The sequence below is a fragment of the Orcinus orca genome, chromosome 20 (assembly GCF_937001465.1).
Source record: "Orcinus orca chromosome 20, mOrcOrc1.1, whole genome shotgun sequence".
Taxonomy (NCBI): Eukaryota; Metazoa; Chordata; class Mammalia; order Artiodactyla; family Delphinidae; genus Orcinus; species Orcinus orca.
The window spans coordinates 1580143-1598186 of NC_064578.1; the positions used below are offsets into that span (position 1 = coordinate 1580143).

Sequence of the window (18044 nt, forward strand, 5' to 3'; positions counted from 1 at the left end):
TCCCACACCTTACTGACTGTTTTTCTGTGTTGTGTTTCTTTTTTTCTTTCTTTTTTTTGTGGTACACGGGCCTCTCTCACTGTTGTGGCCTCTCCCGTTGCGGAGCACAGGCTCTGGACACGCAGGCTCAGCGGCCGTGGCTCACGGGCCCAGCCGCTCCGCGGCATGTGGGATCTTGCCAGACCGGGGCATGAACCCATGTCCCCTGCATCGGCAGGCAGACTCTCAACCACTGCGCCACCAGGGAAGCCCTGTGCTGTGTTTCTTAAACGTGTTATAAATACTGACTCTTTTTTTTGCTGTATGCGGGCCTCTCACTGCTGTGGCCTCTCCCGTTGCAGAGCACAGGCTCTGGACACGCAGGCTCAGCGGCCATGGCTCACGGGCCCAGCCGCTCCGCAGCATGTGGGATCTTCCCAGACTGGGGCACGAACCTTTGTCCCCTGCATCGGCAGGCAGACTCTCAACCACTGCGCCACCAGGGAAGCCCATAAATATTGACTTTGATGCCTTATAATTGTACAACATCTTGATCCTTTCTCTACAGGGCAAGGAAAGGGGGCTTTACAACGACTTAGCTCCTTTCCTGCCTGCCCCAACCTTCAGAGCAATGTTTTCCAACATTTTACTGTGAGGCAGTTTACACGGAGTACTAGATACACCTCCTCGTTGTTGTATTTGCCCCCCCGCCCCCCAACCTTCTGCTCTCAGAATCTCCTCCTGGGTCCATATTCCTGCTCTTGAAGAAAATGTCTTTCAACTTCCTTTATAGGATGGAATCGTCTGCAGGTGACACCCTCATTTTTGTTCCTGTTTTTTTAAATGCTGCCCAATTCTTTATTTTTAATAACCTTGAGATATAATTTATATCCCCAAAACTTCACCCCTTCTAGTGTGACTTCTAGTGGATCTACAGAGTTGGGCCAACAGCACCACTAATTCCAGAACATCTTCGTCCTCTCCAGAAGAATCCGCATTTGCAGTATTAGTCACTCCCTACCTCCCCTCCCCCAGCCCAGGCCACTGCTCATCTGCTCTCTGTCTCCACGGATTTGCCCATTCCGGACGTTTCATACAAATAGAACCACATAATATGCGGGCTATTGAGTCTGGCTTCTCTCACTCAGCACGTGTTCAAGGTTCATCCACCTTGAAACCTGTGTCAGTGCTTCCTTCCTTTTGCGGCTGAGCTACAAGGCTGCTGTGTCGGTGGACCCCATTTTGTAGGCTGTTCCCAGTCTCCGGCTATCGTGAAAAGTGCCGCTATGAATGTTCGTGTGCACATTTACGTGTGGACATACGGTTTCAATTCTCCTGGGTGTACACCTCAGAGCAGAGCTCTGGGCCAGATGCCAACTGTCACTGGCGTTCTTGAACAGCTGTTCTACTAAAGACGCGACTCCGTGCAGAGCATTTTTCCCATAACGCCTCTGCTTCTGATGTGCCCTCCCCTCATGAGGGTGGTCCGTCCTTCCTCTCTGGCTGCTTCTGGGTTATGCTTGTCTTCGACGTTCTGCGTGTGTCCAGGCACGGCTTCCTCTGTATTTCTACGTGAGATCTGTTCTGCTTCCCCAATCCTTTACGTGTCATCTTCCTTCTATTCTCTCCTTCTGGGATTCCAGACACACGTTAATTAGACCATCAATATGGCATGCTCCTTCAGACACGACTTTCTCTAAAGACCCCCCAGAGCTGGGACTTTCTGGGGCTGGAAGAGGCCATGCCATTCAACAGCGCAGCTTACTTGTGGGAGCACCCCAATTCTGAAGGCTCACGCTGCCTCGAGGGACACCGTGCCTGGAGACACTCCATCGTGCAGCCCCCTGCACCCCAGGCTCCATCACAGGACTGCCAGGACAGCCACGCCCCTTCCTCTGGAAGGACCCACACAGCTACATCAGGGCCGCCACAGGCCCAGGGGCCATCTCCTAAGAGGAAACAACGTGACAGCCGCCGTAGTCATAAATACATTTTATTCCATTAGAAATGCACAATCACAGTGCTGACAGCATCCCCCTAGAAAAGTAGGTAAGCAACGTTTCCATCAAAATCGTTAGTCTTCTTTTGCAAATACCTATTCTCATTACACTGAACAGAGCACACAGCAAAAGGCTTCTGCTACTCCACTTTTTTTTCAATTTTGTTTTTTGTTATAAACACCATAGCAAATTAAAAAAGCTGTTTGAACAGAGAAAAATATCGTAGTTCTTGATTTCCCACGTGTACTTAACGCGACCACGCTGTGCTTCCCGCTCCTTCCCCGGACACGGCGGGGTGATCAAAAGAAACAGGGTCTTCAGGCGGGGGCGGCAGGGGCTACCGTCGTCTTTATTTACCGGGGCACTCTCCCCGAGGATGAGGCACTCGGATGCACTTGAGCAGAACGTGTGCGGGCCCCCTCCCGTGCGAAGCCGAGGGACGGGTGCATGTGAACGGTGCGGGTGACGGGAACCAGCGCTGAGCGGTGGCTCTGGCTCGGGCCCTGTCTGGTCGGCGGCCGTCCCCTCACTGGATCTGGATGGCCCCATGCTCCAGCTGCATCTCGGACTGCAGGGTGGGCTGCAGGGCGTCGGCCGCCTGCAAGAGGGGAGAGGGCGCTTTCTATCAAAGGGCCCAGTGTGCGCATCCGGGCCACTCCCTGGTCACGGACACCAGCGGTTTTCAGGCACAGAGTAAACACACACCCGAGCTGGAGGGTGAGGCCGGGGGCCTGGGAGAGGATGCTCCCGGCAGCTGTGACAGATCCAGGGCCACGGTCCGTCTCTGTGGGGCCCTGTCTTGGCCCCTGCTCCCCCCACACCTACCCACCGCCTCCCACATGTGCCCCTCAGCTCCAGCCACCAGCGCTGCGTTCCCATTCCCACTGGCCGTGCACCCCAAGTGAGCAGCATATTCACAGTTTTAAGGTAGTTTAAAGGAAGAAAACACAGTCTTGGACTAAGTCACTGACATCCATCTCAGCCACTAAGAATGGGCCCCCAGATGGAGATCGCTTGGGGGGTTTTCAGACTCCCCTGAGCCGCCGGTCAAAGGCAACACCAGACTCTCAGAGGTGGGCTCCGCGGCTCCGCTGAGGACCTGTAGCTGGAGGGGCCCGGGGGTGGGGTGGGGTGTGGTGTGGTGGTGCACGGAGGAGGAGGTGGAGAAAGCCACACGGCGGAGGCAGAGTCCTGCAGGGCCAGCGCTCCGCCTACGACTGCAGCTCAAGGGGAAGGCAACACGGCATTTTCGTAGCGGGGGTGGGGGGGTGGGGGCGGTTCCCCACCCATCTGAGGACTCAGCACAGGCCTCCTCCGCGCCGTCCCGAGGCCACGAGACGAGCTGGGCTGGGCACTCGGGAGGCCCACACTCTGGTGGGGAGCCCTGCCCTCCCCCCTCGTCCTCAAAACGCGGCAGGAGACTGGGGCCCCAGGCAGCAGCGAAGCACAGCACAGCGGAGCGGCGCCAGCACAGACGGGGTGCCCTCTCGCCTGCCCACGGCTGCTCCGGGGAACGGGCCCACCCCTCACGCAGCCTCTGGGGCTCGGGGGGCTCGGGGACCTCGGGAGCCAGACCCGTCCTTCCCCAAGCACCAGATGAGGAGTATGACCCCGTTCCGAGCAGCAAACTCTGGAAGGAAACCCACAGGAGGGCAGGAGCCCTCCTGCTAATGAAGAGACCATTGGGAGACCCCTCCCTGTGCGTGAGGCGGGCGGGGGCCCAGGGAGGGGCCTGGGCCCCAGGGACCGAGCCCTTCTGCGGGGAAGACACCCCAGAAAGTGCACATGTCCCCCTCTGATCTACTGCTCTGTGTGCTACGTGGTCCCACTGGCGGGAAGTCAGGCGCCGGGAGCTCAGTGGACGTGGCTCCCCTCAACAGTGACGTCCGCACAAAGACCACAGACCTGGCCCAGGAAGACCTGCCACATGACACGCAGCCCAGATTCAAGGCACACACTCCGAGTACCCCCCTGCGTGTGAAGCAGCAATGACGTGGGTGTCAGACCCGCCCAGCTCGGACGGAGCCCCAGGGTCCTTCTTTAGGACAGATGTCCCTCGCACCACATGAACAAGCTCGTCCACCCCCCACTCCAAGTTCTGTGGGCCTCGTGCCCGCTCGGTCAACCTCCAGAGCGGCACATGCGTCCAGGCTGTGGCGGCTGCCCACGTGGCACAGTGGACAGGTCTGCGGAGAGGAGGGGGCTGCACCTTCTCCAGGACACACGTTCCAGATCTCTGGGCCAGGTGGGGACTTGTGAACCGGGGTTAAGTCCCCACAGGACCGCTGATCACCCAGCCAGCCACCTGGTCACCAGGGCCACCTTGGGCCACCTGCCTGGCCCTGCTGAGCCGTGTTCCTCAGCAACTACCAGTGGGAACAGGACACGACACCTAGGACGGCGACCAGCGGAGGCCAGGAGGGGAGGGGGACTGCGTGGAAACTCAGGGCTTTAATTCTAAGCGTCAAGGCCGACGGCAGGATACGCACAGCTCATCAGTGCTGGGCAGAGGAGGCGGTCCAGGAAGGAGGCAGGGAGGGGTCAACAGGCTGAGGTCACAGCGATGAGAGTGCCCCTGCCCAGAGGCGCTCAGCAGTGAGTCAGTGAGTCAAGCCCACAGCCTGAGGATTGAGGGCACCCGTGTCACCCTGGCACCAGCAGCCTGAGCTGCTCCAAGGGCACCCTCTCCGGACCGCGCCCTGACAGACCTTGATCACACTGCCCCCAAACAGGCTCAGGCACGAGCACGGGGGCCCACGCCTGGCTCCCCCATACCCAGGGGAGGCCACAATGCTCGCCCAACCAAGCACACCCACTGGGGCCAGAGGTGCGAACGCTTCGAACATCTCGAGCAGCAGCCCCCCCGCCGACCTGACGGCTCAGAAACTGTCCAGATGGAGCCTGAGCGCTGCTTTTCTGGGGCTCCCGGGAGAGCGCAACCGCGAGCAGCGCGGGAAGAGGACCGCAGCCCAGCGCAGCAGAGCTCGGCCCACCAGAGGCTGCCACGGGAGAAAAGGGCAGAGGCCACAGGCAAGGGCTGCAAAGGGACTGCCCGTGGCCGGTAGGCGCGCAGACCCTGGGCCGGCCCTGCCCCAGCCCGAGGAACAAGGAGGTATCAGGTACACTCAATTTGGCCTCTAAATTTATAGGTAAACATTTGCATGAGACAAGAGTTATCTCAAGAAATTGTTTAAGGCTGGTATCTGGGCCAAGAAGCAACCTCTCACCTTTACACTCTCAGGCACTCACAAGACACGGAGTCCCAAGCGAGCGCCTACGTCCACACCACGCACCTCTCGTGGATCACTCACCTTCCTCACGGGAGAAGGCCCAAGTGCGTTCACTACCTGCAGGAGGCCCAGCCCTGTCCACTTCCCAAAGGGAGGACCCACCTGGGCTGCAGCGGTGTGGTCGGTCACCGGCGCCAGCTGCACGTACTGGACCTGGATGTCGCTGCCCTGGAGCGGCGAGCCGTCCACCCCCGTGGCAGCAGGGTCCGAAGAAGCCACGGCTATCAGCTGGGCCCCCTGCAGCACCTGCAGACACAGAGCAGAACCGCGTCAGCATAGATAGCGCCGGGGGAGTCTGCCCCGTGCTACCTGGACCGCGGGGCGGGGCACCTGCTGACAAGGGTGTGGCGTGCGGGTGCGCCGTGTGGACATGCACGGCAGGACCAGGCTGCTCCACTGCAACTGCAAGTCACCTCCCTCAAACATCCAAGTGCTGGATGCAGAGAGGGGCTTTTAGGCCTTACAGGAAAAAATACCCAAAGAGCGAACTGAACGCAGGGATGTGGCCAAGGGCGAGTCTGAGATGGAACAGGAGCTAAAGCACCTGGAGACCTTCCCAGAGTCACCGCTTTCTCAGGTTCATGGAAAGGGGAGCCTGAGGGCAGCCAGGAGGACAGGCAGACGGCCGCAGGGCCTCGACCCTGGGGCAAGCAAGACACATTCACTCCGGGGAGAAGCGGCCCCCAGACAGTGGGCCACTAATCGAGTCTGAGAAACAAGCAGAAATGTGCACGTGAGTCACAAGGCTCCAGGCTCCAGAGGGAGTCGAGGAGGGCTGTGTGTGTGGAGAGGAGACACAAGCTGGAGGGTGAGGCCCAGATCCCGGGGGAGGATCCGACTAGCCTCCAAGGAGACAAATCACGGATCACGGACCCCCGTCCTGTGCACCAGGAACCCCGCTTGGACTGTGCCTGGAGGGAGGGACACATGAGGCCCCCATGACGGGCTCTGGGTGATGCCATCACTCACGAGCACCCACACCAGGCCCACCGCACCCTGCAATAGGCAGGCAGGCAGACTGGTGCCTCGACGCCCCACAGGGAGGATGGCGAGTGGGCGGGGGCCTCCGAGGCTCTGCGTTCACGGGAGTGAGCTGCCATGAGCTGTGGGGCTTTTGACTTGGGGCTGCACTCCCACCCCCTCAAATGACACGCCCCCTGGACCACCCCCTGGGGGCGCTCACCAGCTGCCCGGGCAGGGCGGCCGGAGTCACGCTTCCTGCCCAGCCCACGGCCTCCCACACGGGGTCAGAGCTGAGGATCCTGAAAATACACGCTGCAGTTTCAAACGCGATTCTAGTTTTTGATGAGCTAAAGTTCTATTTCTTTAATAACGAATCCATCAGTGGAAAAAAGCAGGAAAATTCGATTTTCAGAATAAAAGACAGAAGAAAGTCCTAACTGGTTTTCCTTTTGTGTCTTCGGAAGCCATCTGCAAACACAGTTTCACATCTCGTAGCGGCCAGCTCTGCTGGGCAGAGTGACGGCCCAGAGACGGGTATGTCCCAATCCCGGGCCCCGGGACCTGGGCCGTGTGCCCTGACAACAAGGGCACTTTACAGATGGGGCTGAGCCGGTGATCAAGGTGGGAACGGCGTCCTGAAGCATCTGGTGGCCCCTCAGAAAGCAGAGAACCTTCCCACATAACAAAGCGCGGACACCACGCAGCTTTGGAAGATGGAGCAGGGGCCACCAGGCAAGGAATGCAGCACCTCTGTCTCCCCGGGATTCTCCAGAGGGAACCAGCCCCGTGACCCCTAAACTTCAGCCAGCAAGGCCCGTGCTGGACTCATGACCTCCAGACTGTGAGAGGACACACTTGCGCATACTCCACCAGGTGTGGTCATGTGTCCCCGCAGACACAGCCCACGTAGATGGCCACGCTCATCTCCTTGGCTTCCTCTTTCCGGGCGGGAACCAGCTTCTAGGTCCCCAAAGAGCTGACCTGACAACAATGGCTCTCTGTAAAACACCACTCTGTCCTGTATTAACTGTTTGTACTAATGAGTTCACGAGAGGTTTTAAAAAATTGGAGAAAACTGACATCCCCTCTATTATTCATTTTCTCTTCCCCAGAACTTACCCACCACCAGATCATTCATGGTCAGAAAGACAGGCATGGGTCTGCCCAGTTCTGCAGCTCTGCCACCCGGTCGCCAGGGAGCAGCCACCCCCTGGACCCCGTGGGGACGAGCAGCCTCGGGCAGCAGCCGGTGTGGCCCCAGCAGGGCAGAGGGCAGCGGAGCTCAGGGGCCACCCACACTCAAAGCCCAGCACGTCCCAGGAGGGCCTCCCGCCTACACACTCCCAGCAGGGACAGAAAGTCAAAGGATCCAAGCTGGGAAGCCAGCAGGACCTGAAGACAGGGGGACAGGAAGCTGAGTTTAGTCATTTTCCCAAAAAGAGCAAAAAGTCAAGAGCCCACCCAAAATCAGAGCCACGACACGTCTCCTTACTCTGAGCAAACCGAACAGACGGGCCTGTTCCTGCTCTCACAAACTACGTGTCAGGACCAGGGCCCCCAGGGGCGACCTTTCCTTACTCTGAGCAAACCGAACAGACGGGCCTGTTCCTGCTCTCACAAACTACGTGTCAGGACCAGGGCCCCCGGGGGTGACCTTTCCTTACTCTGAGCAAACCGAACAGACGGGCCTGTTCCTACTCTCACAAACTACGTGTCAGGACGAGGGCCCCCGGGGGCGACCTCCATGGGGGCAGCTCTGCCAGCCGGGCTGGGAGTCCCCCACCCCCCGGCGCACCCACTCCCCACTGGCCCGCGCCCCAGCCGCCTGCTTGGCCGTCCAGGCTGCTGAACCACCGCCCCCTCTCCACTGCTGGTCCCCCCTCCCCTAAGGAAGGGGCCGGCAGCGGGGACCAGGGACTCGCGTGTCCCTGAGGAAGGGGCCGGGAGCGGGGACCAGGGACTCCCACGTCCCTGAGGACGGGGCCGGCAGCGGGGACCAGGGACTCCCACGTCCCTGAGGAAGGTCCCCTCTGGGCCCTGGCTTCCTCGGCCACCGTGCACCTGACTCCAGACTCAGTGCATCCCACGCAACAGAACATGAGCTCCGTGATGACACGGGTGGGAAGGTCTCTTCTGTTCACTGCCGGATCCCCATCGTCCAGCGGTGTACCTGACACTCAGTAACTATTTCTGAACTAAGTGAAGATCGTGCTGATGTTGACGAGGAAAGAGAACGAGGAACAGGAGGGGAGTGGAGCAGAGCTGGTCCCCAAGCCCAACATTCAGAAGCGTGTCCGCACGCCCTTCGCCCTGGCTCTCTTGTGGTCCACTCTGCCCCAAGCCTGGCAGTTCTGGGGGAACCTAAGAGACTCAAACAAAAAGCTTTCAGAAGAAAACAGGAGGAAGGAGGGGTTAAGTGTTAAGGAGAGACCTTGTCAGCTGGAGGATACGGGCTGGTTAGGATGCCTTTCTCGCCAAGAGTGACAGCTCTGGAGCTGTGAGCGGGAAAGAGGCAGGAAGAAACACACAAGCCAGGCTCACTGCCCGCCTGCTCCATCCACCCACCCGGGGCCTAGGGGCCAGACGTAAGGCCAAGCCCCTGGCACCCTGTGAAGAGACACATGCACATCCCCAAGCTGGGCCCCAGAAAGGCAAGGTCAGGCTAGGGCATCTGGATCTCCAGGCTGGTCCTGCATCAAAGCCGGACACCGAGAACCCAAGGAGCGGGTACGCACACGTGCTCTGCAAACCTCAAAGCACCAACCGAAGGCCGGCGCAGCACAGAGGGCTCAGCGCAGTCATCGCTCATGGTGGGCGTGGCGGGGGTGGTGGTGCGCGGAGCACAGACACATCACACTGTGAGATTACAGCGAGCAGCTGACGGAGGCAGACAGAACTCACCGACGAGTCTGAACGTACGGAACGGACGTTGGCTTCTTCTCTGAGTCTGAATCTAGCCGTGTAAACCATCTCGAGGTAACTAAAGTGCCTCTAACGACCAAATCCCAGCGAGCGGCTGGCCTTCACCGGACACTCCCCAGCACCCGCTGCCCCCGCGCGCGGAGCCCCCCACGCTGCTCCCTCAGTTAAGGACCCACTGCGTGCGAGACACTGTGGGCAGGACGCGACCCAAGGAGCCTACATTCTGGAACAGTCCCCGGGCTGTGAAGGGAAATGACTGCTTCTCAGGAGGAGCAGATGAGAACTGGCTGGCGTCCAGATACGCAGCTGGGGGGACCTGGGCCCGGAAGGCCCGGGGGACGGCTAGGGAGAGAGCTGGGGGAGGTGCCGCAGAGGAGAGCATCACTGAGGGCCGAGGCCGGGGGACACAAGCTGCGAGGCTGTAGCCCGTGCTCCCCTGTCACAACCTCACCCCCGCCTGCAGGTCCTGGACTCGACTACAAATGTTAACTATTACAACGTCGTCACAGTTTTGTCACTGTTGTACACGGTGAATTTAAAGTCAAATCTAAGACTATCTTTTAATGAAAGTTACGAAGTCATGGAACTTATTTCAGAGTTCGGCCTGCCCTCTGGTTCTGGAGATGAGCCACCACTCCCTACAAGTGCAGGTGTACCGTGGTGCCCTACGAGTGATCACTACCAGGCTGGCGGGTAAATAAAACGCAGGAAAGTGTTCTCAACTGGGAATGCTTTCAAAATGCCATGGCCTTTCAACGTTTCCACACTGGTTTGGTCTTGATAAGCGACTCAGGAATGAGTTGAACACTAAGCGCTAAGCGAGCATGCGCATGGACAGAAGGGAAAGACCTCCCGGGCCTTTCGTTATCGCCCCCGCCCTCCAGGCTCTGCCCTCCCCCGCTTCCCCCAGAAAAGTGCAGGGAGGGGGGGTCTGTTCTTCAGGTGGGGCGGCAAGGACAGCCAAGGTAGACAAGCGTCTCCATGGAAAACGGGCTCCGACTCCAGTGGGCAGGAAGGGGCCCACTTCTCACGTGGCACTCGAGCGAGGGCGCCGCCAGGCTGGGAGAGGCCGGCGGTGACACGGCCTCCAGGGCTGCTCCACCCACCAAAGCCACCTCGCTCATCCGCGGTTTCAGTTACCCGCCGTCAACCGTGTCCGAAAATAATAAATGGGAAAATCCAGAAATAAACAAGTGCTAAGGTTTGCTCTCGCGCTGTTCTGAGCACTGTGATGAAATCCCGTCCTGACCTTTGTCCTGCATGTCCCACCCCCATCCTGACCTTTGTCCTGCACGTCCCACCCATTAGCCACTTAGGAGCATCTGGGTCATTGGCTCCGCTGTCTGGGGATCACAGGGCTTGCGCTCAGGACACCCTTCTTCTACTCCGCAGTGGCCCCGAAGCACAAGCACAGTGACTCTGGCATCTGGATGTTCTCTTACTGTGCCTCATTTGTAGAATAAACTTCAGCACAGATGTGTACGTACAGGAAAACCCTAGTACGGGTCTGGTGTTACCCGTGGTTTCAGGCATCCTCTGGGGGTCCTGGAACACATCCCCCGCAGACAAGGAGGCACGACTGCGGCGCCTTCCTGCAGCCTTGGGAAGGCACCACCGGGGCCTCGCCTGGCTTCCCTCCACAGTGGCACACAGGCCCCAGGGGGCCCCGCACTTGGGCGGGAGGGTCACACGGGCCCCCGCTGTGGGCCCCTGCGCCAGGCACCTGTCCCGAGTGACCGGCGGGTACCCGAATAGGACAAACAGCTTGCTCGGCGAAGCCGTCCTGGACACGGACCCAGAGCAAAGCCCTGTTGGGCTTTGGTGGACGGGGACCCCAGCCGCCTCCAACTCCGGCTTAAGAATACGTCTTCTCAAAAGCAGACGAAGCTTGGATGAGAGAGCGGCCGCGAGGAGGAGTCAGAAGGTCGGCTCTGCAGCGCCCCGCCCCACCCCCCACCGCTGCTCAGGGCAGGAGCGACCCCACCACCACCTGGAGCTGGGACGTCGCAGTGCAGCCAGCAGCACACCTGGCAGGGACGACCCCACAAAGGACAACCCGAAGGGCCTCTCCCGAAGGAGGGGACGGAGCAGACGCCCTGGAGGCAGGGCGCTTCTCCTGAAGGTAAAAGGAGCGAGCGAAGCCAGGACAAATAAAAAGCGCTCCGCGGGCCAACCACACGGGCACCCTCGGCGGCGGGGCCACCGCGCAGCTCCTGACACACACAGTCAGGCTTACCTGGATCTTAGCTGGTGACAAGGACTCCCGCTGCGCAGAGTAGCAGGATCCCTGCGGCACCTGAGGCCGCTGGACACCTGCCGGGGGTCCTCACTCTGGCAGGGGGACGGGGGCGGCCCCAGAACGAGCACAGAGTCGGCCCGCGGCAGAGGTCCTGCCGGACAGCGAGGGCCTGGCTCGCCTGGCTCCCACCTCTCCCGACAACGAGCCGCGGCACCTTCCTGCATCCTGCTCCTTTCTGTTTGCAGCCTTTCCCAGCAGGCGGCGGGGGGCAGAAACATCTAACTGGAAAGCAGCGAGCTCCCAGGACAGTAGCCAGAAGCAGCGCCTCCAGACTTCCAGGGCAGCTGCCCGCGGCCGGACCGGGCAAGGGAGCCGGCGGGGCCGCGCTCCCTCGGAGAGACACGCGTGCGCCGACGCGGGTGCAGCTCGCGCCACCTGGCCGGCCTCGGTCACAGGCTTCCCTGGTGTGTCTCTGAAGCAGAGCCCATTATTTTCAGACCAAAGAAAAATGGCACAGTGTCCGAATCTGAAGCCGCCGACTCAGGGAATCCTGGATCTACAAGCGCTGTTTTTCTGGAGTGCACACATCTGGTTTTCCTCTATATTCTGTCAGTTCTGAAATGCTGTTTGATACCCAACAGAGATAATGCAAAACTGGTGCAAAGCCTAAAATAAATGCAAGGAGCCCAAGGTCTTTCCAGTAATACTTAGAAACAAAACTCACAATACAACCAAGAATACACCCAGACACGCACACACACACACACACACACGCACACACACACGCACGCTCACACACGAAAAACACAAAGCAAAAAACCCTCATGCACTCACAAGACAGGCACTGAGCACAGCTTAATTAAGTGCGTGGCCAGGAGAAGGGCGAGACCCTCACACCTAAGGCCCCCGGGAGAAGCCACGGTCACTGACCTGTGTCTGCATTTCCGCTTGAGCCCAGCTGGTTATGGTAACATTAGCACTCAGCCAGTGGCCTTTTCCAAACCTGGATGTTAATTCAAAGAGCAGCTTCCCCCATGACAGAGAGATGAGGAGGTGAGAGGAAGACGCCCCAAGCCGCCAACCGGCCAGGAGACCCCGCGGCACAAGATCTATTTTGTACAATTGTACAGCAAATGTCAGAAACAAACAACCATTCTTAAGCCTCTAAACCCAAGGACAGGAACGCTAATCTGCTTCTTTGGATCCCACTTGGAGGTCCTGCCCACGAGGGGCACGGCCAGACACAAACACAACTGGCAAGGAACCCCAGAACACAACAGAACCAGACCGAACAGTGCTCCCTGGGTGTTCCTGGAGCCCTCGGCGCGAGGCCTGGCCTGGAGACTCCTCACAGGCCTCAGGGCTCCAGCCAATGGATGCAACGTTTCAGAAAAGCATATGCTACGGCCAGGCCAGCAAGCTGGCGCTTCCAGAGCTGACAGGCCAGCAGTCAGGAGCCAGATTTGCAGCTCGGGGCGGTGGCTCCCGTCAACACAAGCAGCTTCTGCCCTCTGCTCCGTTCCTCCTTCCAGCATCGGGCGTGAGCCTCAATCGCAATCCGGAAGAAAGGAAAACAAAGCCTAAAACTGTGATAAAGCAAAAGCGGAAGTCTGGAGACGCGCGGTATTCAGCCCATCATTCCAGAGAGGGCGGCGCTCCTGGGAACAGGTCTTAGCCATGTGTCTAAAGACCTTCCAGTCGAGGGAGGTGGGGGTGACGGGGGGTGGAGTAACTCGGCCACAGTCAAATCCAGGGCCTCCACTTGCCCGTGGGCTCCAGGCCTCTGGCTTCTAGAAGGGTCAGGTGGGGGTGGGTAGGGAGCGGGTAAGACAGCGCTGCAAGAACAAAAAAGGTGTTAATCACGCATGTAAGTGACCTGACCCATCCAGTCCCGGGGAAGGAAGAGGGTGCCCAGCCATCGGCAAGGAGCTGAAACGCCAAAACACGGACACAGACGCTGCAGCTGCCATCGCGGCCAGGAAGCAGAGCGCAGGCCGGGGTCGGGCTCAGGCCGGCCTCCCTCCCTGCTCCCCACCCCCCGACTGTGTGCTGGACTCCCACTGTTTCTTTATTTAATTTGGAAAACTCACCCCACAGAATCACAAAAATTATCGTCGTGTTCACTGTGATGGGACGAAAGAAAGAACTTCCAAAAAGAGGTGACGTAATCTTCCTACTGAGTTCCAGTCAGCAGGGAGCATTTGCCAAAGGACCCACCATGCAAAAGGCCGCTGGGACCCAACTCCACGCCCGGGGCCATGTCCTCCCCAGGAGCCTGCCCGCCCGAGGCCGCGTCTCAGAACAATCCATGCTGACGTGAGGCACATGAGGTTACTGTGTGCTCAAGAAGGTATATGGGGACCAAACAGCCCAAATCCCCGTTCTGCATCCACAGCAGAGCCGCCACAGGTCCAAAGTCCTTCCTGGGAACAGACAGGGTGCTCTGGACTGAGTGTCGAAGCCCTGATTCCCTGCGTGATGGGGTGCGGGTGTGGAGATGGGGCCTTCAGGAGGTATTAGGGTTGGACGAGGCCACGAGTGTGAGGCCCCTACGAGAGGTCAGTGCCCTTCTAGGAGGGAGAGAGACACAGGACCCCGCCCACAGGCACACCAAGGAAACCACGTGGGGACATAACAGCAAGAGGGTCCTCACCAAAACCCGACTGCACGGCACTGTGGTGTCGGGCTTCTGGCCTCCAGGACCGTGGGGCACACATCTGCCCTTTCTGCCCCGTCCATGGTACCCGATTACAGCCACCCAACCCAGATGGGGGAGACAGGAGACAAACATCCCGGCCCCTCCCTGCGCCCTGCAGAGGGGAGCTTGGGGCTGCGCTCAGAGGCAGGTGTACCATCCGCAAACACGCCCGGGCTCACAAAGAGAAGCTCGGTTCATGTGTAACAAGTGCTTGTCTACACCGCACGCCGTGCTCAAGGGCCAACTGACGGACACCAGGAGTCACAAACGGTGCAAACGTTTAACTTCGGGTGTAAAGAATGCCTTCCAACTTCCTCTAAGTGAAAAGACACCTGAAAGCAACCCTCCGCGCTCAGCCAATAGCCTGCCTCGGGGGAGGGCTGGGCCCCGAGGGGAGGGCACGTCCACACCTCACCCTACAGTGCGCTTCGCAGCACAGCCAGCAGCCCATGCGGGGCTGTGCTGATGACGCTGTCCCCGCACACACTGGAAACGAGACACCACCACGTGTGACCGCTAACGAGAGGGGGCTGGACGGCGGGGAATCTCACGAATCACATCCCACAGCTGCGGGCTCCAGCTGCACCCCCGGAGAGGGAGCATCCAGCACTGAGGCCCCTTCCCCCACACTCCCTCACTGGGTAAACGCCTGGAAGCCAGTGGACGAGGGCGCCTGGGGAGGATGGAGCCAGGAGAGCCCAGCTCCCACAAGAGACCGGCCAACAACCAGGGATATGTGTCTGCACCTGCCCCGCCACACACGGGGGAAAGAGGGCATTGAGGGCTGCCGGCATCAGGGTCACGTGACCGCCAGGGCCAGTGGGTTTGCATGGGAGCAGCAGGACAGGCCGGGGTCCTGGGGCCTCAGCCCAAGAGCTGCAGTGCTGGGCACTGGGCACAGATGGCCTCTTGTTTGTTACCACGAGTGACCAGGGAGGAAGCTGAGACTCAGAGGCTAACTTATGTGCCCAGGACCGCAAGGCAGAAAGAACGCAACCAAACAGAAGAGGCTCTGAGGGCGGCTGTTCCAACTCCCTCCAGGCTGCCCCAGTACAGCACGAGGCCAGGTCCAGTCACATGGGACGGGAGCGCGTCAGAAAGAGTCAAAGAAGGTTACACGGCAAATCAGACAAGAAGAAACCTCGAAAGCCTCATCTGACTTTAGAAACCATTTCCCTTTAAAACAGAAGGAAGAGCACGCACTCTCAACCTCTCTCCACCGGCCTCTGTGATGAAAAGGCTTTGAGCCCTTCGTTCCATCTCCTTGGCCGACTTGTCTCCTTGCCAGACACCTGCCCATCTGGCATCATCCGCCTGGGGGTAACTATCTTCCGGCTCCGGGGAGCTCAACTCAGGTGCCGGTGGAGCACCGCCCTAAATGGAAGAGAATTCTCTCAAAAAGACCCACCTGGCGGTTACATCACAAAGACCTACTTCCAAGGAGCCCCGCTTTCCCTCCTGTTCGCCATGCCCGGTTTACCCGAGTGCCCCCCGTCCCCTCAGAGCCTGGTCTAGACGGCTGACGGCCGCGGCCACGCGTGTGGCCTGGGAGGCCCCTGTCTCCCCGTCTCCCCCTCCGCACCCGCCCTCGCTAGGTAACGCGTCTGCCGGCAGGCGGGGCGGCTGTCACCGGGCTGCTGGCCCACGCTGCCCCCGTTCTAAAGGGCTCCGCTCTGAAGCTGGATGTCCACACCAATGTGCATCTTTCGCCGCAGGAAGGCCACGGTCAGAGTCTGAGCCGACCTTCACCAGTCAGCACGACGGTCAGAGTCTGAGCCGACCTTCACCGGTCAGCACGAGGGTCGTGTCTGTAGAGCAAGGGGACAGCGTGGGAACGTTACGTGGGCACGGGGCTGAAAGCAACAGCTCAGCAGGCAGCTCTGAAGTCGGGTGTGGGGCCACCCGAGGAGCTGTCTGCTCATTTTACTTTGGCGTCAGCAAGAAACATCGCCTGGATTCTTGAAATCAGTGACTGTGTTTGCCTACACACGAAAATAGTTCTAGATGAGTTTTCTACCCTGAATGCCTGTCATCCGCAGCGTGCCTGTCGGTTCAAGGGTCCTTCAGCCCCTCCCTCCCTCTTCCTCTCTCACACACCTGACAGGGGCGCCAGGTGCTACCTTCTCTCTCCAGTCCAAGCCCAGTGGCACATCACACGGACTGCATTTCATTAGGGGGCTGCAAGGCCTCAGAAGAGATGTAAAGAAAGACGTAGCGGAGTTTGCCAGTACGTCTGCAAATGTTCCCCCTTAGTCGCTGTGTGAGAGGGAACTCAGAATGAGGGGAAGCGTCCCGATTCCTCGGGACCTCCTTGACCAGAAATCGACCTCTGCTCTGGAGCTGCATGGAGCCCGAACATGAGCACCCGCGCCGCTTCTGCCTCGGGTGGCGTCAAATTTCTGAACACAACGCCCACGGGGCCCAGGCTGGGGGCCCGTCCGCGTCCTCCAACTCTGCCAGGCATTCCAGCCCCGCCGGAGCAGCGGCCTTGGCCCGCACCCGGGCGCCCTGATCAGACTGAGCCTGTGATTTCTAGACGAAAGATTCCTCACGAACACACAATGAAGCCAACGGTCACCCTGAGGTGCACTCTCACAGGGGGGAAAAGTGGGACATGACATTGTGCTTGAAAGGTTTGTCTTCTGCAGTAACTCTGCTGAGTGGCTCAAGGCCTCACTCGTGTCCCAGCCCCGTGCGAGCTCTCACGCCGCAGGCCCGTCTGGTGGCCCCGGCCCCCCGGCTCAGCTTCCTGCAACTTCCACCACGTCCTGAGACCTCCAAGCCCTGGAGACCCGTGGTGCCGGGAGAGCCCAGCGCCAACTCCGGCACCCCACCCGCCCAGATCCACTGTCTAAACTCAGACGCCGCACACGGTACAGCGACTCCCCTCTGGGCTGCAACCACCAGAGTCCACACATGACTCCACCTAGAGCACGCAGAGCGAGCCTCCAGGCTCTACAACACGGACGGCCAGAGCTCCTGGGGCTCGCTCGGGGAAAAGCCAGGGCCTGCGCAGAACGGGAGGGAAACGTCCCCACGGGTACTTTCCATCCCCTATTTCTCTTACTGTAAGGAAGTGAACCATCTGGAAAAATGGCCAGCACTTCACGGGGCAGCCCCATTATAGGGCTGGCCTTCCACCCACCCTCCTCCACAGCTAGAAATCCAGAAAGTAAATTCCTGGTGCAGGAGTGGTAACTCGGTTCCTTCCAACAGACAGCAGCTGCCCTGACGGCCTCTGCAGTACAGTTGCTGGGGTGAAGAATCCTTAGCTGCTCTGCACTATCACCCAAACGCCAGGGACACTGCTCCAGCACCAGGCATGCGCTCCACTGCCCGCTGCACGCACGCCCCTCACGGAAAACACAGACAGTGACAGAAAAGCTTCAGGAGAGCCCAGAGAAATCACCAAACCTTCCTCATGCAGAAAAAGTTCTACAACTTCGGCCTCACTAAAAAGACATTTGGAATTAGTCAGAACTCACAATTTTTCAGCCTACTGAGCTGTAAGGTTTAGGTAAGTACTGCTCCGGGCATTTCCAAGTTATTACTCATGACTAAAATCATCAGTGAACATATGCCACATTTTAAAACGGCTTAAAAATAAAAGTGTATCAAAATGCTTTCAACTCACATGCATATCTTACAGTTAACTAAGGCTAATTTGAAATAATTTCTATTGTATTCATTCACCAACAAGGAATCACTGAGTACTGACAACTGATACTACACTGGGTGCTGTGAAGAACAGAAATGAACAAAATTTGGATCTAATAGCATTAAAGCTATTTAACTTAACATTTTAAACGTATATTTGAAAATGATGAAACTCATCAAAAACGATTCTCGAATTTTAAGGCCTGTCACTCCTCCCTTGCCTGTCTGGAGTCAAAGCCTTTGAGGTGGGGCTTGACCAAAGGGGCTCAGGGCTGTGGGCGATGCGTCCAAATAAT

General features: G+C 58.9%; 1 protein-coding gene across 8 annotated transcripts in view; it reads right to left on the bottom strand.

Annotated features, from left to right (window-relative positions):
* BANP (BTG3 associated nuclear protein) overlaps window positions 1-18044 on the bottom strand; it is a 107438-nt gene that overhangs the window by 4791 nt on the left and 84603 nt on the right. For 6 of the 8 annotated variants that reach the window (XM_004280069.4, XM_012536860.3, XM_004280068.4 and 3 more), the window contains 2 exons: window positions 5372-5515; window positions 1959-2577 (listed from right to left, as the gene is read on the bottom strand). In XM_004280069.4, coding sequence (XP_004280117.1) covers window positions 2506-2577; window positions 5372-5515 — 216 coding nt within the window. In that variant the 3' untranslated portion in view covers window positions 1959-2505. Of the gene's footprint in view, window positions 1-1958; window positions 2578-5371; window positions 5516-18044 lie in introns of those variants that run through there. The other 2 variants (XR_007474546.1, XM_049704099.1) reach the window with 2 other exon arrangements.